A 22461-nucleotide genomic window follows, 5' to 3' on the forward strand; every position below is an offset into this window, starting at 1 on the left:
TGTGATCAGGGTGAGCATCCTGCATGAGAACTTGCAGGAAAGTGATTTTGAGGAGAAAACTCCATTTTGCAGCTACTCTATCATTGCGCAAGGTCGTATAAATTAAACTAAATCTTTGCTTTTGGTTGTCTTGACTTCTGTATTCATCTTCCTCTGTAGATTTCCCCCAAACACATCTGGGTTTTTAGAGGTTAGGTTCTTTTGGTTTGTTTTTGTTGCTTTAGTTTGTTTGTTTTTTAATTTCAATAAATCTATAAGCTGTTTTCCATATTATGCGTTTAAAACTGAAAGTGCTGAACTGTAAAAGATGAGTATCCTGCTTACATTGATAATTGCATGATTGATTGGGCTGAAAGGCTTTAGCCTGGCTCGCAACTGCCTTTATTTTTCAGGAGTTTGAGAAAACACGCCCCCACATCCAGATTAACCGTAAACCTTGCTGTGAAAAACCTTCTTTGTTGTGGCCATTAGTGCAGGAGTGGGCAGTGATGGCTGCTCTCTTGTGCTTCCTTAATCTATAAGGAAAACGCGGGGGGTGGGGTGGGCCTGGAGAAGCCCCGTCTGGGAGCATCCTATGGTGGGTGTTTCATTCCACGCTTGACCCACTTTACAGCCAGCTCTGCTCCTTTTCCGCTGCTGTGTTTGTCCTCGGGGAAGAGGAACACACCCGGCTGCTGCTGGAGCAGGGACAATGCCCAGGGAGTGCCACAGCTTCCTGGGAGAGAGAAAGGCTGGTGCTGGGTTCTGTTTGTCTGGTAATGAGTTTATCCAGCTTTGGCTCAGCCATTTCAAAATGTTACTGGACTGTCCCTTTCCCTCCTGGAATCCCCTTTAAAAAGCTTTGAATGCATTTTAAAATGCTTGACTTCTGAAACACACTATATTTATTCCCATGGGCTTTGAAACCTCAAAGCAACTGCTCATTATCATCTGTGGTGTCAGAACCAGACCAGAATCTGCTTTTTGGACTTTGAACGGCTCCAGCGTTGGAGACCAGTGCCAGGCAGCCCTGTAAAGCTAACCCAGTTCCCTTCCCCTCGTGCTTATATCAAGGATATCTACAATTTTATACGGTACCACTGAAGGTCGTTCTCAAGGCCACGTATAGAAAGTCTGCTCTTTACATTTTCTTGGAATGCCCGGGAGCGCATCTCTCCGGGGTTGAGCTCGTTGACGGCTCCCGTCCCTCGGAGCGAGCCCCGGCGCCACCGCGTGGCACTGCCCTGCCTGTCGGACCGGCGTGTCGTGACCCGCAGGGCCGGGAGCTGCTCTGCTGTCGGCAAGGCTGAGACGTGCACTGGCCCTAACGTAGCTGAAGGTGGGTGACCCTCACCCTCAGCAGACGGAGGATCCGGCTTGGCTCCTCCAGAGTGCTCCAGATGATTTCAGAGGATGCCAGGGCAGAACTGGAACAAGAATCATTGTTTAAATATGGGGAGGTGGAGTGAGGGTGAGGTTAGGAAGTAGATGCTGCAAATAGGTTTGAGGTACGTATTTCTATTTTCAGTCTTCCTCCTCTTCATCTTCACTTTTTTAAACTGTCTTGAATCCCCGCTGTTATGTAAGGGGAATGGGAGTGCTGTTACAGGAAGAAATAGAAGCTGATAAAAAAATCTCACTTGGTGTCAGCTTGACAGGATTTGGTTATTGGGTTTTGTCAGTCCATTGGTGTCTACTCTGATCTCAGAGTCCCCACCTGCTGTGCTGGGTCCAGCTCTGGGACCCCCAACATCAGAAGGACATGGACCTGCTGGAGTGAGACCAGGGGAGGCCACAGAGGTGCTCCAAGGGCTGGAGCCCCTCTGTTCTGGAGCCAGGCTGGGAGAGCCTATGGAGTTCACCTGGAGAAGAGAAGGCTCCAGGGAGACCTGAGAGCCCCTTCCAGTGCCTAAAGGGGCTACAAAAGAACTGGAGAGGGCCTTGGGAAAAGGGCCTGGAATGACAGGACAAGGGGGAATGGCTTTAAACTGACAGAGGGCAGGATTAGATTGGATGTTGGGAAGAAATTCTTACCTGTGAGGGTGGTGAGGCCCTGGCACAGGTTGCTCAGAGACATTGCAGCTGCCCCATCCCTGAAGTGTTCACGGCCAGGTTGGACAGGGCCCTGACCAACCTGGTCTAGTCCACAGCAGAAGGTTGGAACTGGATGAGCTTTAAGGTCCCTGCCAACCCAAACCATTCTAGGATTCTCTGATTGTGTAACCTGGACTATCACCTAAGTGCTGGGCTCTGCCACCCACCATTTTGCATTGCTGGGGCACAACTTGTATGAAAAGTAACACCTTCTCAAGGATGCTGCTTTAATACAAGTTTTGATGAAGTAGAAATGCAATAATTAGCTTTTTCAGACTTGTATTGAGAACAAGAATTTTCCTCTTCTGATGCTGCGTTGTTCCAAGACTGCTTTAAACAACAGTGGCCCAGGCCTTTGAGTTCAGCAGTGTCTTTCTACCATCTCTCTCACATGAATAATTCTGATGTTTTCTGGTTTTACACTGACCCAATCAGTTCAATTATTTTCAAACTTGTTGATCTGGTTGCTTGTTTTAAAAAATGTTCATCTTTTGTATTCCTGAAAAAAAGGACGATTTTTGCAGCAAGTCTCATTCTCCCCTACACGTAGATAAGGTTCTTTTTCAGATTCCATGGTAGTACCTGGCTCTCTCCCTGACTTGCTCTCCCTGGTTCAGTGAATCCAGGATGCGTTCTGTGGATTTTTCCAATTTATGGACGGAGCAAAGCTAAGCTCTTTCAAGCCTGATTGTCATTAGACTTTGACAATCCCACATCATATTTGTATTGAAAAATAATCAGTGTGTTATCTCCATAGTCTCTAAATCACCACCAGCAGCTAAAAAAATCCTGTTTCTCTGTCAAAGTGGAATGTGAGCTGCTCTGAAGAGTGGGGGGCACAGTAATTTTTGCCTGAGAGAAACACCCAGGAAGGGAATTTGAGGCTGTGGAGCAGATGCAGGGCTGTCTCCAGGTGGCTGCTCCCTCATGTTCAGCGTGTTAAACGCTCTTCCCCTGCAGCTGCGTGGCTGCTCAACTGGCTGTGCCTGCAGCCCAGGGATGCTGTATGTAGGTCAGAGCTCTTCTGGATCTGATTAAGCGTTAAATCAAGCTCAGTTGCACCAATCTTTTCAGGTATTTGCTTTGGCGTTAAGCTGCTCCCTTCCTCCTCCATGTTCTCAGTAGTAAAAGGCCCTTAATTGTAATTTACCTGTGGCTGATACATGGTGTGATTCTCTGCACTCAGGGAAGCAATGCTCATCTTCAGGATTATTTGCAGTGCAATCATGACCAATGTGCAGAACAATTGAAATTGGGCCACCCCTTTTTTAAGCAATCTTGTTCTTTTCCTCACAGCTTTAGCCAAGTATAGGGGTTTTGTGCCATTAATACTGACTGACTCACAGCACTTGGGCTACCGCTGCCGCAGCAGCTGCTTTATCACAACAGATAACGGGAAGCATCTGGAGTGGCTGGGGAAGTTCATTGTATGATATGTAGGGCACAGTGGGAGGTGCTGTCATGTGATTATGGCATATCTATGACAGCCATCTGCCTCTTTTTGGGGTGTGGGGTGTTTTTGCTGTTTTAACTTTCCCAGACTCTGATTCAACAGTAGAATTCAAAGTCCACTGAGGACTGAATTTTCTCCTTTGGAAAGCTGTACCAAGTATAAAGCTCATCAGTAGTATAATTTTGAATTAAACTTATCCACAATTATAATTAAGCATAGAATTTAGCTTTCTGCCTGTTCCTAGATGCCATTAGATTTGTCTTGTGTTGAGAGCAAATCACATCCCCCCTTTGCTGAGCCTGATTTGCAGTCTGTGAGTTGTGCTTGCTGGTCACAAGCCAAATCAGAAACCTTGGTCTTTGGCAACATTGGGAAAGGGGATTTAGAATTTGTAGATATGTTTTCCACAGGCCACCTTCTGTTATTGTCTGATTCTCTAAACCAAGGAGTTTTAATATAATTTAAAAATAATAATTTAGGGAAAATAAAGGCAGTGGTTTTTAGTGCACTGAATGCGATCCTCAGCATTGGAGTAAGAGATGGAGTGATTGAGGAAGAAAGAGGTAAATGCAATGCTGATACAATCAAAAAGTCACATTAGATGTAGTTTGGAGGGTTCACACTCTATGTATGAGACACACATAAATTAAAAATGAAAATTAGGTCCCATTAAATGGTGAACTTATGTGGTTATCAATACCAGGACCTTTGAGGAACTCCTGTTAGTGTCCAAGTCTGCTGCCAAGCATCACCTGCCCCCCCCAGCTGCTCACTCAGCTCTTAGGAAGAGTTCCAGGGGAGCACATGTTACAGAAGCACACAGTAATCCAGGCTGGAAGGGACCACAGAGGTGACCTGGATCCACCTGCAAAGTCAGATCAGGTTGCTCAGAGTTGTATTCAAGTCTGCTCTAACAAGCTGCTCAGCATCCTAAAGCCCATGGAACAAGCTTCCCAAGTCAGGCAGTCATCTCCAACAGCTTTTTGGAATTTATAGAGAAGCCTGTTCTAAGTGTTATGCTCTGATGTAGAACAGCCTGGCTATCAGCTGAGCTCTAGGAGGTCCTTCCTGGCTGAGAATCTCTTTGAGTCTTCCATCTCTCCAGAGAATCAGCCCCAACCAACAAGGTATTTAATATTAAATGCTTCTCCAATTGTAGTCTCACTTGTTATGTGAGAAAAATACTGGCAGAGGTTGCCCAGAGAAGCTTCAGCTGCCCCACCCCTGGAAGTGTCCAAGGCCAGGTTGGATGGGGCTTGGAGTAACCTGGGATAGTGGAAGGTGTCCCTGCCCATGGCAGGGTAGGTGGGACCAGATGAGATTAAGGTCCCTTCCAACTCTTATCATTCTATGTCTACTCTCAGATGGAAGGGAAGGGAGCAAGGGAGGGGAGTAAGCAATACTTGACACTTCATTGGCTTGGCTACTGAACTGAGGAAAACATGATTCTGAACTAAGAAATTCTGAATCTTGGGAAAATTCTTTGTGTTAGAAGATATTTTCCAGTGGGTCTGGCTGTCATTTGCTCAATAAGGTGTGGGGTGCACAGCCTGGAGCTCTCAGGGACCCCAAGGGAAGGGAAACCTGTGACTTATGACAGAATCATTAAGACTGGAAAACATCTCCAAGATCACTAAGTCCAACCCTTGACTGATCACCACCTCATCAACTGGAGCAGAGCACTCAGTGCTACGTCCTGTTGTTTCTTGAACACCTCCAGGGATGGTGACTTCACCACCATGCCACTGCTTGACAACCCTTTCAGGGAAGAAATCCTTGCTGATGTCCAACCTGAACCTCCCCTGGTGCTGCCTGAGGATATAAATGATGCTGGACTCTGCAGTCTGGTGCTGTTGCAGGCATCAGTGTGCTTACAGGCACCCTGGCTGTGTCTGCATTGGAGTGATGTGAAAACATGCTTTTTGGTTCTTAAAACATTTTTATTTAAGATTGGAAGTAAAGAAAATTGCCAGAATCCTGTGTTGTCACTGTGGAAATACCTTGCCTACTTGAAAGCCATTTTGCCATGGAGAGCGGACACAAAACTGAGCTCAGCAGCAGAGCACGGAGCGCGTGCTGTGACAGCACAACACTGTTCTGGACACCTCACAGCGATGTGAGGGGTCATACCCTGCCCTTCCTCACAAAGCACAACCCTTCACATCTTCTTTTCTTGAAGACCCAGTACCTGTCGCTTTCTAGTCCACACTGGTGACCTTCTGTTATTGTCTGATTCTCTAAACCAAGGAGTTTTAATATAATTTTAAAATAATAATTTAGGGAAAATAAAGGCAGTGGTTTTTAGTGCACTGGTCGCTGGAGGGCACCGAGCCAGCCCCCGGACACCACAGGCCGCTCCGGCGCCCTCCGCTGCCACAGGAGCCCCGCGCTGCCCTCAGGGGGCGGCCCCGACCCCGGACCCCGCAGGGCCGTTCCCCCCTCACCGGGGCCGGGCCGGGCCCGCGGCACCACTTCGGCCCGTGGGGAGGGGGGAGCTCCTCGGCCTCCGCCTATTGTGCGGCTCCTGGCGCGGCCCCGCCGCTGCCTGAAAAACTCGCCGCCGGCCGCTCCGTCCCCTCAAACCCGTTTCGGCTCCGCTCGCCCCTCCGCACCTCACGGAAAAGGGCGCGAGTATCACTTTTTACCCTTTGGGAGCCCCGGTAGGGAGTTTTACTCAGGCGTTCGCGGCGGGCAGCCCGGGCGTTGCGAGGCGGCGAGAGGCGGGTCCTTCCCCTCCCCCGCTCGGTATAAAAGCGCCACCGCAGTCGGGCCCGAGCGCCGCCACCGCCTCTTCACGGTCAGTTCGCGGAGCCGTCGCCGCCTCACGGTGAGGCCCGGCCCGGGGAGGGGGCGGGGCAGTAGTAGGAGCTGTGTGGGGACGGCGGGCCTGGCTTGCCGCGGACAGAGGGTCGGGAGGCCGTGGGGTGATCGCGGAGCCCGCGGCGGGGCGGGCGGAGACGTGAGTGCTCCTGGGCCGTATGGGGCTGGAGCTCTGGGGGTTCGTTGGGGCCGAGCCCTCCCGGGCCATGCGGGAATGAAGCTCCCCGGTGTGGGGAGCCTTGCCCGCGGGGGTGCTGAGTGTCCCGGAGTGGCCGCGCCTCAGGTGCGTGTTCGTTACCCGGCTCCTGGTTACCGGCGCTGGCGCGGGAGGTGAGGGGGAAGCAGCGGACATCCATCCGGAATGGCGCTGGGAGGCGCAGCTGTAGGTGGCTGAGCTCGGCGTTTCAGGCTTAGACATGTAAATTATCGCTGTAATTCAGGTTTGGCTTCAGCCCGGCTCCAAGCCTGTTGTGCTGTTGTCGAATAAAGCTTTTAGGACTGGTTTGCTTAGTCACCCAGTAGTGCTGCTGCCCAGGGACTGTCACCTGCCAGGGCTGTACTGCAGCTTGCTAAAAATGATTCCCCCCCCCCCCCCCCCCCCCGTTTTCTAGGAAGCTGAGTTCTGTGGTATAAAAAAACAATGAAAATTTGATGAAATTCTGGTTTGTTGTCATTGATAAGGCAGTAATTGAACTTCATTCTACCTGTTTCACACCCTCAGCAATAATTAAAAGTCTTGTTAGAAGAGGGTTTGGGTGATAGGAGGGAAATATCCTTGCAGGGGCTGCCCTGGCTAAGGCAGCATCCCTGCCTGGCCGGCTCTGCTGTGCAGCATTATGTAAGCCCAGGCACAAGGAGGCTGGCGATGGAGCTGGGTTTGTTCTGGAGTGCTCCCAGACAGTCACTGAAGAACAGATGCATTACATTTAAAATGTGTGCCTACAGCACTTTTTCCCAGAGCATCGTTCAAACGGCTAACCCAGAATGGTGCTTTAATCCAGATTTTGGTTTTGTGCGTGTGTGTAATATATATACTTGTACCTTTGGAACAATCATGACTATGTTCCTCCAGAACACCCATCTTAATTAGAAGTAGCACTGTCATATAGGGTTACATTGCTGTGTAAATATTAACTGGCTGCTCACTGCCAAATGGAAATTAAAGCAATGAGGACTTGGGGCTGGTGTGAGCTGCTTAATAACACGTGTTGGCTGATCCTCCTTTGGCCTGGGTTTGCATAGGGCTGTCAGGCTCAGCCACAGTACACTGATGAGCTCTTAGAAAGAGGTGATGGAAGTTTGCTGCAAGTGGTCCAACTAATTCATAGCTCAAGTACTACTCTGAGGAACTAGTGTGTGAAGCTTGTAAGTTTGATGGGGGAAGAACATTTGAAAATTAATTGAAATTGAAGGTAACTTGAGGACAAAAAAAGGAAACTGTTGCAATGGTTTGCTACTAACGAATATTTGAATGGTAAAGGAACTTACAACACATCCTACTAACTGGTTGAGAAGAAATTTATAAAACTTAGGTGGCCAGACAGTTGTGTTAATAGTGCCCTTTGGCTGGTTCAAGTGCAGTGATAACCCCCACGGTCTCTATGTGTAGTTCCAGACAGAAGTTGTAATCTCCTGGCTGCTGTGTCATGTGCTTTACTTCTGGGTTTGAGTTGTTACATATCTGGAAATACACTTTCTTGTAAAATTTGATTGTGTTTCTGCTAACGACATCTTTCAAGACTGCTGCCTCTTTATTGTAGGTCTTACTACAGTTTGTTTGAGAAACTTTGTTAAAATGCATGGTCATCTCAGATGCTAACAAAGTACTGGTCTTACCTCCTGCCCTCCTGCTTTTCAAGAGCAGTAGTGAGTGCTGAAGGCCTTCCTTGTAGGAGTTTATTGCTTTTTAATCTCATCAGAAAACCAAACACTTTCCTCGAGGAAAGCCTTTGATCCCGAGTAACCTCGTCTGTTTTAATTCTGTTTGGAGCAAGGGAGGCTGGACTAGACTCTGTCTAGGGGAATTCCTTCCAACCTTAATGTTATGATTCTGTTCCAGAGGCTATCATTTGAAAACTGCTTTTGAGATCTGACATCATTTGAGCTGTTGAAGTGAGTAGCAGTTGTTTGGATTTGAAGGCAAGTAGTGTTTTGGAAGTGTTGAAAATTATTTCAAGAGAAAGATAGCCCTAGTGTTATACTGAAAAAAAATAAAAGCACTGTTATAATCTGTGTATTTTATGCTTTCAAATTAAGGAAAAAAGCTCATAAATTAGTGTTAGACTTCAGTCAATCCTTGTTTCTTAAGCATGAGGATTAATGAATTTAGGGCTGTTGATTCAAGCAGTGAATAATCTGAGTGTGCCTTAAGTGGCATTGGGCTATCTGCTGTTGGGAAGAAGCAATTTTAGCAGTAAAGGTGATGCGCATCTGAGTCAGCTGAACTTGTAATGTCTGCTGAATGTTGTGTGGAAATAACTGGCCTTCTCTTGTAGATGCCTTCAATTAAACTGCAGAGTTCAGATGGAGAAATCTTTGAAGTTGATGTGGAAATTGCGAAACAGTCTGTGACTATAAAGACTATGCTTGAAGGTAAGAGTGTGAGACCCTGAGGAGGAGGCCTCTTAGACAGGAATTGTGACCAGAGGAGACAAGTTGGTACTCCGCTGAAAAAGCATTCCCAGGTCTATGGAGCAGCTTGCTGTCTCCTGTCACAGCAGCTGGAACTCCTGCTGTTGTAGCTGAAACTGTTTAGGGTGGATATGCTCTTGTAAAAAGCCCTGGTTAAGAGCACTTGCAGGGAGGCCAGTAAAATACAAGCAGCCCAGTGCCTTGCCTACAGTCTACTTCAGCTTTGTGAGAGTTAAGCAAGCAGAACATTAATAATATTTAAAACTTCAGTTTATTTAATCACACAAACGAGTCTTAGAATGTAAATATCACTTGTATGGAGTGGAAGATAATAAATAATGCAATAAAGAGCTTGTATTGTGAGCTTGTGAATGCTGTTAAATTATTTGGGATAAATACTTAGGTCTGATCTCCTGCTGACATAAATTTGAAACAAAAGAACTCGTGGTGGGGGAGGGGAAATCTGCCAGATGGCTGGGATACAGAGCAAACTGTCTAATCCCTCTAGTGCAAATCCTCATTGTTTACTGGTGTTTTTTTCTAGTTTTTGGATGTATTCATGGATTAACTTAGAAATAATTATTTCTGTAGATGTAGTTAATATTTATGCCCTTGGATGTAAATCTTTGGTTGTGACACCTTATAAGAACAGTAAAAATAAGGTTGAATTATATCAGGCATTGAACACTTCTGGTAATAGGATGCTGTAGAACATGACTGGCAACTCAAACAGGAAATGGAATGCATTAGGGTGCACAATTCTTAGTTTTCTCCAGCAGGAGCTGTGTCACTGCTGGTGTTAAATGACACTCAGCTGGAAATGGAAGGAAGTTATTAATGGGAAGTGTGTATGCTGGGTACCATAAACTTGCCTCTTTCTAACCTGGGAGAGAACTAGTCTCCTAGTATAGGTGAAATGCCTTTTTGGTATGGGTGGCTGAACATCAGTTAATGTTTTGTGTGTTGGGTGCTGCAGCTGAGAGGGGAGGAGCTGAAAAGTTGGATTGTACTGAGCACCATGGGACCACTAATGAAATATCAATTTTCTGCTAATGGATGAAATTGCTGGTTCAGAGGTGATGGTGACAAGTCAAGCAGAATTGACTAAACTTCAGATATTGCTTGAATTATTTCTCTATCTTTTAATGGCAGTGTTTCAGTTCTGAATCTTTGGAGTGATTTCAAACAAACAAGTAGTGTTAATTAATAGTCTACTGATAACAACAGTAGCGGACTTGTCTAAATACAGAAGTACATGATTTTTATCCTGTACAAATTTGATGAGTGATGATGTTTGTATGTTCTTAAAAATTAAGTTCCTTGGTGATATAGAATTGGCTCATCTGTGCATGTAATGAGTGAAGGTCTGCATAGTTACTCAATTACATAACTAATTACAAGATGTCTTTGACAGCTAGGGTGTCATCCAACTGTTAGCATTTGGGTAATAAAAAAAAGCACATTCTCTAAGATGGCTAATGTGGTATTTGTTCTGTGTATCAAGCTGACACTTGAATTATATTTTTCTCCTAATTTTTACTTTGATTCCTTGATCATACCAAGGGGACAAATCCAAATCTGTCTGGATCATGCTGACAAGCTTTTAAAACAAGGAGTGTTGGAAGCATGCTTTATGAATGCTTTATTGATGGAAGGATTTGTACTGCTGTCTTACCATGTGAACTTCTTCAGCTGGTACAGGATTGGTACAAGTGATTCAGAGGCAGAGAGCAGCATGTCTGTGGCTACAGTATTTCCTGCTCATGCAGAGGACAAGACATTGCGTCTATTTACCACACTAGATTTGAATTCTTATTTAATCATAAATGGAATGGGAACCCTCAGTTAGAACTTGTGGGTTGAAACTGTGTAAGGGGTAAAAATATACAAATGTTTGTCAGATTGTTCAGCTCTCATTTGATGAGGCAGCCTTATCAGCCACTTAGCCTCAACTTGGTACAACCTAGCATGTATAATGTAGCTGTAGCTCCACAAAGCCTTCCAAAAGCTCCTGACTTCACAGTTTAGAGGTCCTTTGTTACTGATAATTCAGCCTCGTGTTGTCAAAATAGTGAAGAATAGAGGAAGCATCTTAGTTCAGTGAATGGTTTTGTCTGCCAATTGCTCAGTCATCTTTCCATTTTTAGATTTGGGAATGGATGATGAAGGTGATGATGACCCAGTCCCTCTTCCAAATGTTAATGCAGCCATCTTAAAAAAGGTAAGATGATGAAAGTGGTTGTGCTGCATGGCAGTAAAGAAATGTGAAATTCATCTTGGAGCTGGGTATTATGAACTACTAGTTAAAAAATACTTTTTATGTGCTACAAGCTTAATCAAGTCAAGGTGCATGAACATGGGCATGTGGGCCGAGGCTGGCAGGTGGATAATGGCAGAGGACATACAGGGGTGACCTAGAACAGCAAGCTGGAGGCCAGACAGGCTTCCTAAGGTGCTGAAGTGGTGCTGGGCATCTGTGCACACAGACATTTCATGGTGTTAAAGCACTAATTTTAATTGGATTCTGTAAACTGAGGTGGCTGTTCATGAGATGCAAATGTTTGGAGAAAGGATTAAGAGACAGGCAGTGGTGAGAGTGACTGGCAGTGGCAGTCACTGTGTCTGGGTGGCAGTGACAGTGCTTAAGATACACTGTGTACACTTGGTGGTATTAAATTCATTAACAGGCCATGGTCATTGGGTCAAGGGGGAAGAGTGTAGTACTGTGGTATCCAAGATTCTTTTTGCTTTCAAATAGAAAGAGTTGTGCCAAAATAAGCACCAAACTATTGTGACTGTTTTGGGGTAAACACAGGGTTAGGAATTGTTTCCTAGCGAAGAGACACATAAATAACTTACACTTGTGAAGGCTCTTGGGTTGATGAAATGGAACAGGATTGTGCTTGCAGTAGATCCCTGCTCCTTTTGTCTGGGTCGTGAGATTGCATGTTCCCAAACTAAAAAACAAACAAACAAAAAAAACAAAACAAAACACCAAACCTGAGCCAACACTACTGGCAAACTTGCTGGCTGAACTGAACTTTGTACTGGGGTGAATGTGACCTGCTGGTAGCTATTGCCACTCTGTGCTCTTCCCCCATGTAGTAGTCTGCTTAATACAAAATGTTTCTGTAAACAGATTAAATACAGCAAAATGAGGTTTAGGTTTTCTTTGTACAGCCTGTGTGTTAGCACAGGGACTAATAACTTTATAGCACCAGCAGCTGGCTTTTAAGATTAAGTAATTAACATGAAACTAACTCTGTTGGGATTCTTGAAAACTGTTGTATTCTGGGATTGGGGATCAATTGTTCTAAAATGAAGATATTGGGGATTTGAACATGTTTGCACAGGATTTTAATAGTAATCTAGAGAAAAAGGTACATTTCTTCCAAAATGAAGTTAAGTTTTAGTTGGAGTTTAATGGGAGAATCACTTGGATAAAACTTTAATTTCAAAACCATAATTAGGTGATTCAGTGGTGCACCCATCACAAGGATGATCCACCTCCTCCTGAGGATGATGAGAACAAAGAAAAGAGAACAGATGACATCCCTGTGTGGGATCAAGAGTTTCTGAAAGTAGACCAAGGAACACTTTTTGAACTTATCCTGGTGAGTGTCCCCAAGAAGTGCAAAGGTTGTGCCTGTGAAGTGAAGCTCTGCTATGCACTTGAGAAATAAAGCCTTTATGCTTCTTGAGTTACTACTTCATTGGAAGTGGGGATGTGGGGAGGGCAGGTGGTTCTGGTAAATATTGACTGAAATTGCTGAGGATGTTGGAATGCTTGTTAGCCTAATGCTGGCATTAATCTATACTCACTCATCAATCTTTCTAAATATCAAAATTTCTAAATATAAAAATACTTTTCTAAATATCACTGTCTTTTATTCTTGTGGCTCTCGAGTCCAAGTTGAGGGCTTATTACTAATTATGGAGTTCTGGAGATCTGCATAAGAACTAGACAACTGCCTTGGCTAGTTAACAGTACTGCAACACTGAAGATCTTGGGTGTTTGAGGACTTCTGAAAGCTCTTTGTAAATGGAGGAGCAGGGAGAATGTTTTTCATGGTACAAAGGACTCCTGTTTGGCAAGCAAGTTCTAGGTACTGTCCCTTGAAGGTTCTAGCTAGAAGCTTCTCAAAGCAGAGGTGATCTGTTTGCATACAATATTCTACAATTTCAGTGTAAGCTTAAATTTGGTAGTACATCTACAGAGGCAGAATACTGATACGGAGGCTTTAAATCTGAAAACTCTTTTACAGGCTGCAAATTACTTGGACATCAAAGGTTTGCTGGATGTCACATGCAAGACAGTGGCAAACATGATCAAGGGGAAAACTCCAGAAGAAATTCGCAAGACATTCAATATTAAGAATGACTTCACTGAAGAGGAAGAAGCACAGGTACTTGATCTGGATTTAATTATAATTTAGCTGCCTGTTTGTGCTGGATTACGGTGTGGTGCTTCCTAACTTGTGATGTAACAGACTTGCTACCAGTAAGTGTAAACTAATGCATCAGCCCCTCATAATTGGGGTGGTACTAGAAGAAGACTTTATGATGTCTGCCACACTTGCAGCCTGACCTGCACACTTTGATCTGAAAAGGTCAAAACAAAGTGTATTGATTTTCTAGCTCCAGCATGTCTAGCAAGAAAGCAGGTAGGATTGTTTGTGGCAGCCTTAGTTTGCTGGTTTGGGCCTGTAGTAGGAATGCTGAAGATGTATTGCTGCATGTGGCTGGAAAGGTAAGTTTGGGTTCTCTAAGTAACAAACTCACTGATCTTAAAACTTGAGCAATAAACCAACTGCAAAATGGTAGAGTTGGGAAAAGCAGAGCTAGATGCCTGGTTTCTATACAAGGCAATGAGTTGTAGACTTGGATATCTTTTCAATGCTATGTCATGAAACAAACAACTTGGATTTAAGGTAATCCATTTGGTTACTTGGTTGGAAAATTTCAGATTTGATCAAACCTAGGCATGAAAAACCTGGCTTATATTGATGAACAGGCCAGTTTGGAAGACTGACTTCTAGAATTTCACCTGTGTGAAAAATTAAAGCTGCTTCAAGTTTGTCTCCCTGCAGTAAATAATCCTGAATGCTTATGGGTATTTACAGCCAAGGCTTAGAATTTCACTGCAGCATACTAACAGATAAACTACTCTTTCAGGTACGTAAAGAGAACCAGTGGTGTGAAGAGAAATGAAGTATTGTGCCTGACACTCGAACACTGTAAGGATTGTTCCAAATACTAGTTGCACTGCCCTGTTCATAATTGTTAATATTAGACAAATGCAGCAGCAAATGAAGTTGTGTTAGCAGGATATTGTTCCCTTTGCATGTGTAGTGTTTTTTTGAGTACAGATCTAAATCTCTGAGTTTTTACTAGTGTAATTGGATGTCTTTTTATTTTGCAATGAATAAAACTGAACTAAGTGTGGATTCTGTATGGGTAGTAGCACTTCAGGTTGTCATTTTCATTACACTTTTAAACTGTTGAAGTCCAGTTATAGTGCTAAGGATTGACTCTGTTGTAAATAAAAACATCTATGACTTCCCCAAGAACAAAACACTTGTTTTTACAGGGTATTGATAACTTCACAAAGAGAAACAAACCAGAATGTGTCTTGGGGTACTAACAAAAACATTGTGGGAAAAAAATTAGTGTTACTTAAAGCTATATAATTTTCAAGATGGTTCTTGTCCTGCATTAAAAAAAAAATTAAATATTTGACCACTTTCTGTCCTTTTAGTCTTGCCTTACAAACTAGTGAAAATGTGATTTAGAACTAAACAAGCTCCTAAATTTGAATACTTCAGCCATGTCTTGAAGACCTGCCTCTAGGTGATAGCAAATAAAGTGTGTTGCTTTATGCACACAATGGGTGTGTTTTTATACATGTTACTGTTTAAAGTGGAATCCAGATTTGACCAAAAATGACTGACATTACCAAAGTTAATATTATTGACCTGTGCATGCCATTAGTGGCTGGTTTTTAGGCAGTTTTAAAGGCCCTTGTGATGTAGCTCTTGAAAACATGGTTTCATGTGTCTGCCGGAAATCTTATGCCTCTGTATGTGATACTTCAGCTTGTAGAGACTTAATTATTGCATACAAAGCTAATGCAATATCAAGCTTAACTTCTTTGGACAAAGCCACTTGCAACTAGTTAAACAGTAACTGGTTTTCTGATTTTTTTTTTTTTTTTTTTTTTTTTTTTTTTTTACAGTTCCCTTATAGGGAGTAGGGGGATGGTTGTGTGGTAGATCTTTGAGGTGTGCTCTTAGCTTGTATTGCATTCCATTCTCTGTATAAACCTTAGAGTAGAATAAACCTTAATAAACATACTTATCTCACTTGAAATATTGGTGTTTCACTTCTGAATTAATAAAGGGCTTTTAAACTTTTGTTTGCAAATGGTTCTAGTTATTTGGAACTAAGACAATATTACTGTCACTTATTGAGTGTAGAAATAATAGCACTGAGGCCGTGGTTAATTGAAGTAAAACAGATGTAAAGGGTTTTTTTTTAAATGACTAATGCAGGGTACTAGTTAAGACACAGTGGGCAACTTTCACATGAAGTTGGGTGATGGTTAAATATCCAGAGCGATATTTTTTGATGGCTTACCAAGATTACCTAAATTTTGAATGTGACCATTATGCAAAGCATTCAGAATTTGCTCTAAAGCAGCATTCAGACCCATGCTTTGGGTACAGCTCCTCCTCACATCTGCTTACTCAGGAGGTTGTGGGGCCTGCCTTTGTGCTGCTGTGCATTATATGGGTGTCTTGGATGTTGTCAGTGGGCATAAAATACTCCACTGCTACACTTGGACATGCTGAAGCCTTTCCAGTAGCCTGTATTGCAAACAATGCACCTCAGTTTAAAAGTGCTACTAGAGGAAAATCTGGTGTCATTTCTGTGACTATGTTTGTAGTTAATATTCAGCTTATGCTGGATTCTTACAAGAAATAAATCTGTGTGTGCAATGTTCCAGAGTACTCTTGTTCCCCCTCAGAGTGGTGTGGCTAATACAGAAGCCTGGTGTAATTGTGTTTGGTGGCAGCAGCCTGTGTAAATTCCTTTGGGTGCTTGTCATGAGCCCAGCGTCAGTGCTTGTTAGCGGCCACCACCTTGCACGATGCCTCACGGTGCTGCAGGGTGAGGGAGAGACATACTTTATCTTCCTCATTGCCCTGCTCCAACTGTGCTGTGCCTGCATAACCACACCTGGGATAAAACTTGGTAATTGTGTGAGGAGCTGGCCCAAAGCGTGACCTGTGCTGGCCAAACATGCAGTGGTGCAGCCTCTGCTGCAGCTCCAGGTTGTGACACTTGGTTGTTGGCACTGAAGCACCTGTGGAGGTGTAGGGTAGGGCTGGTCTGTGTGCTCAAGGCATTGTGTAGTTTTGGCAGATTTGTAATAGTCTCAGTAGTCTTGCTTGGTAGGATTGCATACAGCTGACTTTGTCTAATTGAAATTCCCCTGTAGCACTGACTCAGACTTCAGCCAGATTCAAATTCTGTAGGTGCCTGGCAGGGATGGCAGCAGGAAAAGACTTTGTTTTCAACTCCCTCACTTACCTTACCCACTCCAGTAATACTAGTGGTCAGCTGTAGAGAAGGACAGTTGAGGAGGTGCTGAGCGTTTGGGTTGTCATGTGGCTGCTGCCTGTGTTCCCTGCTTCAGTTGAACCTGCTCCTAGCTACTGTAGCAGGCACTGGCTGCCTACTCTGAAATGCCAGAAAGCAGGAGAGACTGATTTCCCTCTGTTAAACTTTCTGTTGCTGTTTAACTTGTATGGTGCTTCCCTAACTTTTTTTTTTTTTTTAAGTCTGTGCGTGATCAGGGATCAGGCCTCTCTTGGATAAAGGGATTAAGTGTGGGGGTAGGGAGAGGGAAGGCTGGGTGGCAGTAGTAATTGTAGAAAAAATATTTTCTTCTTCCCCTTGGCTTACTATTTCAGTCTTACCCATTTAAGGTTATTGGCAGTTACTCTAAAAACTATTCAAATATACAAATGCTGAAGGGAAAAAAGAAAAGCAAGCAGGAATTGCCTTGAGTAGTTATTTGAGAGTTTGATAGCATTTTAACTTCCAGTGGCCTCTTCTGAACAGCCAGTCTGGCAATTACTTTATTTATAAAGCTATAAACATACTTTGAACATAAAAGCCAAAAAATACAAACTCAGTGAAGTAAAAAAATTAAAACAAATGATGGATCGTCATTGGACAAATGAAGGTACAGCTGCAAAACATTTTCCCCTGCTACATACATACAGTGGTTTTACTTGTTTTAATGAATTGGTACTTCCATGACTTCTACATTCAGACTGGTTTCAGGAATTCAAATATCTATTTCAGGAAGAGTTAAAACTGCTGTAAAGTAACTAGAAAAAAATTCTTGTTGAGAATCTCCTACTACTAAAAAAGAGTATTAACACAAAATAGCAACACTTCATATAGCAGTTCTAAAGACACTTTTTCTTGGTATTAATAAGAGTAACTTTGTTTTGGCATTGGTTATCAGCCGTGGGACCATGGAACAGAAGTCGGTCATGCTGTTTTGTCTTGGAAAGGGGCAGCCTAAAGGTATCTCTTTGTGTGTGTTGGAATAAAAATGAAATTTTCTCAGTTACCCCAGTATAAACTGACTGCAGTATATGACAAGTGGACATTCTGAGTTTATCCTGCAGTAGCTGGAAGCACAGGGTAAGGTCTGGCCATAAACCTGTATGCATAGAGCAGAGCACAGGCAAAACAATGCTGTGGGTGTGACTGCTCCAGCTCTGGGGCTCTGAAAATGCTTCTGTGCTACGAGGGCCCAGGGAACGGCTCCTGGAGAGGGGGTGTTAGGTGTCACTAAAGAGCTTTTGCAGGAATCAGTTGGAATAACAATAGTGAGAGGAGGCTGTAATGCAGATGAGCATTTTGCTGGTCGAGGCAGGGACTCACAACACCGTGGAGGGGCCAGAGGAGCCTTGAAATAAGTGGGTGAAAGTCCCAGAGAGTGAAATGAATGAGGGCTGGTCTGGGTGCCTTGGCCAGTTTAATACTGATCAGGACTTACCCTGAAATTTCCTCTGGTGTTATTTAGACACATCTGCTTTTCCTTTTATACCTGCCTTTGCTTTGCTGCTAAGTTACATCTGTCATCCAACCATGCAGTACCAGTCGGGTGTTAAGTTACACCAGCCTTACACCCAGTGTGGGGTACACCAGGCTATGGTGGCTGGTCTGTCATCTGTGGTGTCTCCAGTAGGTGACACTTGTACAGCACCTTACAGCAGAGGGTCTCAGAGTGACAAATGAGCTGAAACAGCCATTTTCTAAAGCTGTTTCTTTTGTTTGTTTGAAAATCAGATGATTAAAGAGACCATGTCAGATCTGGCAAGAGTCTACTGAGTTCCTCTGTTCAGCACTGGAACATGCTGTTGGCTAAACTTGCTAAAATAATTTAAAATGAGCAGATTGCATATTGATCTAGTGCTATGTAATTAACCCTCTGAATGCAGTCAGTACATGAATGTACAGTTGGCATTGGATCAGGTAATGCTATTTCTCCAAGGGTTAAAATGGTTCAAACTTCAAAATTACTCTTTGCAAACTTGTCAGGTTTGTGCACGTAGCTTTCTATCAGTGCTTCTGAAGTTACATTTATACAGGAGAGGAATCAAGAAATAGGTTTAGATCTCCTAAACTAAAACCAGAAATCTACACTACTATAAGCAAAACTACCTAAATAAAGGGACTAAAGCCAAAGCTGCTCTACAGACTAGTTAGGTTTGGATTTTTTTTTTTTTTTAATTTTAAATCTTTGAGGCATAAACTTGGTTAAAAAGTTATGTTTAATCCAATGTAAAAAATTATGGTTTATGTTTTTGCATTAAGAAAAAAATATAAAAATATTTTGTACATTATAAAGGTCATCTTAAATTTCTTGTACTTCTACAATAATATTACTACATAATTTGTATTCAGTACTCCAGAACCTATTTATCAAGTAGGAAAAAAATAGTGCCCCCTCTACCTCTGTGTGGTGTAATTTTTCTCTTCAGCAGTCTGTAATATATTTCTTTCAAGCAGGAAAAGAGTCTGCACTGGACTAGACTGTGGTCTCTGAAAAGACTGTAAACCTGAAGTAAATCCAGCATTTGGAATTATTTGGGATTTACACCAGTTCATGGAGATCATAATCCATCCACAGTGTTTTTTGTTTATCAAACTCAAAATATAAATACAATACCAGAAACCGGTAAACATTTTCAAGCTGAAAAGAATACATTAACATTTGGCATCGTCATTGGGGTGGAGGGAAAGTCTTTTAGAAAAAGCTAGAATAAGATTTTTTAAAAAGTTCTACACTGAATCATGAAGAACAGGGTTCCCTTCTTGCCGAGGGTACGTACAGACAGATGCCTACAGCCCAGGGCAGGGTAGTGAGTGCTGCTCTGCTGCCACACTGCCCCGGGACGGGAGAGCTCACACCTCCCCCCTGTCTGCTCAGAGAAAGGACCCGCTGGGCCAGCGTGGTCCTCAGCCCTGGGCTAGTGTGATCCTGGGACACTGGCCAGCCTGCCGGGGCTGCTGGCTCCCCACATGCCCTGCCCTGCTCACCGCTGTGGAGGTGCAGAGCTCGATCAGAGCCTACAAAACCAACAGACTGATTTCTGAGGCTATGCCCAGCCTGTCTGGTGGGATTTCTGACCATCCACATCTGCAGAGGACAATTCCTAACAGCAGGGCAGACCCTGCATCTGACTGATGCCCTGAGAAACTATCAGCCCTTCTTCCAGTGGCCGGTCCGTGCTCCTTTGCCCAGCTGGTGCTCCCTTTTCTTCTGCCGTGCTGTACGACCGTGGAATGGGACATGTCTGCACAGAGACCTGTTACCTGAAAACAACATCTTCCTGTTCTCAAACAAGAAGTTAAAAAAATTTACCTCATTGGTTTAAATATTTAATGTCTCTTTTACCCGGTCGGATCAGAACACCGGCAACGCTACGTTTACTTTTCAGATATAAGGGCTTTAAAAAATGCTCCTATTCCAGCTTTTCCAGCTCCGTGGTGTAACGGCTATGAGAGATCTGTGGGTGACTACACTTTCAAGCAGCTCGGAGGGCAGGGAGCGGAAGCCAGGGTTAGACTGACAGCACCTACCACCTACAGCAGCAAGCTGGGGATGTGACTTTGCTCTCCGCCACACTTACAGATAACGCAGTAAAAAAGAAACCAAAACAAAACCCCAAACAAACAAACAAACAAAAAAGCATCACAGGGCAGGGACAAAAGGCTCGTTTACTCATCAGCACTAAGTTTTGGCAAGTACTTATTTTTTACGTTTTTTTAAATTGCTTTTCTATTTTTATCACCCCTCCCCTCCAAAAAAACCCCAACCAAGTGAGTTTTCCATCATTCTTTAAGTTGTCGTGTCGCCAAACTTTGCGTGTTTTACAGTGAGACGGGGATTCGGCTGGGCCTCTGGTCCTCGTCCAGGTGCAGCGGAACCAGGTGGGCGAGCGGAGTGCCCGGTGTGGGCAGCGGCTGGCGAGGGACTATGTCCCCGAGGAGGCGCGGCTGTAGGCGGGGGGTGCGGCGGGCGCCGAGGAGCGCCGGTCGCCGGGTCTGGAGGGGCCGGAGGCGGGCGGGAGGTGTGCGGACACGGGGCAGGGGTCGGGCTGGTCGCGGTGCGCGGGGTCGGCGGGGGCTGCGAGCTGCTCTGACGGGAAGGCGGAGGGGATGCATCGGAGTGCGTCCGGTGGGGAGGGAGGGGAGTCTATAGCACTTCCATCGGAAGAAACTGGGCTGGCACAGCGTCCTTCTCCTTGTAGGTACCGAATGCACTTCTTTTTCCTCCTGGAACAGCGGAGAGAGGCCTCTGTGAGTAACGGGAGGGTCCCGGCACCCTCGGGGATCCGCCGTCCCCTTCTCCCCGCGGGGCTGGGATGGCGGCGGCGCTGCAGCGCTGCGGGGACACCGCCGGGCGGCGCCTGTGGGCCGGGAGCGGGGCCCGCGGGAGAGGGCTCGGCCGCAAGGGGAGAGGAGGAGGAGGAGGAGGGCATGAAACAGCAGTAAAAATCAAAATGCAGTAATAAAAATGAAAACAGGAAAAAAACCCAAACCCAAAATAATTATCAAAGCCATGAAATGACAATAATAATAAAAATTTAGAATAATAATATAAATAGTAATTAACACCCCAAACAAAAAAAAAAAAAAAACCACAAAAACAAAAAATCAAAATAATAATAAAAATCCAACCTGTGAGGTCATTCCTCACCAGCCACCACCCCAACTGCTCGAATTCTGGGAGGCTGTGTGGATGCCTGGCTCTCATGAGTTCAGGACTAAAGCACTGCCGTGGGTCCCCTCCCCACCTGCCGCAGAGCCCACGCAGGGCCCACGGGACACTCATGTGCGCTGGTGTCACAGGGCAGGTCGGCACCACTGTGCTTAGCAGCGCCAGGTTGTGCCTTGCTGGGACACTGCCCTTCACGCCAGTCTCGGCTTTTCTCATCCCAAAATCTGAAGGTTCCAAGACTCCATTTCCCAGCACTTTCCTAGCCTTGTGCACAGTATCATCTACTTAGAACCACAGACTGGTTTGGGTTGGAAGGGACCTTAAAGCTCATCCCATTTCAACCTCCCTGTTATGGGCAGGGACACTTCCCACTAGACCAGGTTGCTCCAAGTACCATCCAACTTGGCCTTAGCACTCAGCTTTTCTCTTCTGCTCTGAGTTATCTCTGCATCTGAGTGTACTTTCCATTCATTCCCACCTCAGTGATGCAGCTGAGCAGAAAGTGCTCAGCAGCCATTCAGGAAAAGGGAACGAAATAGCCTGTGACTGGCTGGAGGGAGATGGTCTGAGCGTGTCTGTGGTCCTGCTTCGAAAGCTGGAACAGTCCCAAGGCCTTCAGAGGACTTGTTGCTCCTTGGAGGGCAGATCACCCTTAACCTGCTCACTGAGCTAAGGGAAAATCAGCCCTGACAGAGCTACCAATCACACTTCAGCCCGTGGGGTTCCTGGGCAGGAAATGTTTGCTGTGACCTCCCCTTGGGATGTGACCTCTCCCCTGGAAGTGGAGTACAGGTACAAAATGCAATGTGGGCAGGCACTGGGGAGAAAGATTTGGCAGAAGGATATGAATGGTCCTGCAATGGTGACAGACTCAGTTCCATGCTTCCATTCTGTGGAGTGTGATAGAGGTCATCAGCTGGGGATGGCTTTACTAACCCAAAGGGGTTTTTACAGGACAGTACCCATCGGGGGCAGTTCTCCTCTCCCAGCTCTGCTCTTCTAAGAAGAAATCTGCTGGGAGCAGGAAGGTCCTGAAGGCAGCAGCACCTGAGATCAGGGACCAGCCTCCCTTCATTCCTCCTGGAAGAAATGTTCAGGTTCCCTACTTGTTTGCATGTTATGATTTGGGGGTCTCAAAAATACAAGTCACACATCATTCTTGCTGTAGCTGGGT

At 44.8% G+C, this 22461-nt stretch overlaps 2 protein-coding genes across 4 annotated transcripts in view; one reads left to right on the top strand and one right to left on the bottom strand.

Moving 5' to 3' along the window:
- The first annotated feature begins 6306 nt into the window (after nt 1-6306).
- SKP1 (S-phase kinase associated protein 1) lies at nt 6307-14431 on the top strand. Of its 3 annotated transcripts, none has more exons than XM_082291740.1 (7): nt 6307-6353; nt 8406-8485; nt 8842-8938; nt 11125-11198; nt 12448-12591; nt 13243-13383; nt 14153-14431. In XM_082291740.1, the coding sequence occupies exons 3-7, from the start codon at nt 8842-8844 to the stop codon at nt 14186-14188; spliced, it is 492 nt and encodes a 163-aa protein (XP_082147866.1). In that variant the 5' UTR covers nt 6307-6353; nt 8406-8485; the 3' UTR covers nt 14189-14431. The 3 variants fall into 3 exon arrangements, with proteins under 3 accessions (XP_082147866.1, XP_082147868.1, XP_082147867.1); XM_082291742.1 differs by having other exon boundaries at nt 8406-8458; XM_082291741.1 differs by lacking the exon at nt 8406-8485.
- Nucleotides 14432-20656: 6225 nt separating this feature from the next.
- TCF7 (transcription factor 7) overlaps nt 20657-22461 on the bottom strand; it is a gene marked incomplete at its 5' end in the record, with an annotated part of 69412 nt that continues 67607 nt past the window's right edge. The window contains one exon of the mRNA XM_082291517.1: nt 20657-20842. Within this exon, the coding sequence (XP_082147643.1) occupies nt 20763-20842 (80 nt within the window). The 3' untranslated portion in view covers nt 20657-20762. The remainder of the gene's footprint in view (nt 20843-22461) is intronic.

The sequence above is a fragment of the Coloeus monedula genome, assembly GCF_965178545.1.
Source record: "Coloeus monedula genome assembly, chromosome: 15".
NCBI classification, from domain to species: domain Eukaryota; kingdom Metazoa; phylum Chordata; class Aves; order Passeriformes; family Corvidae; genus Coloeus; species Coloeus monedula.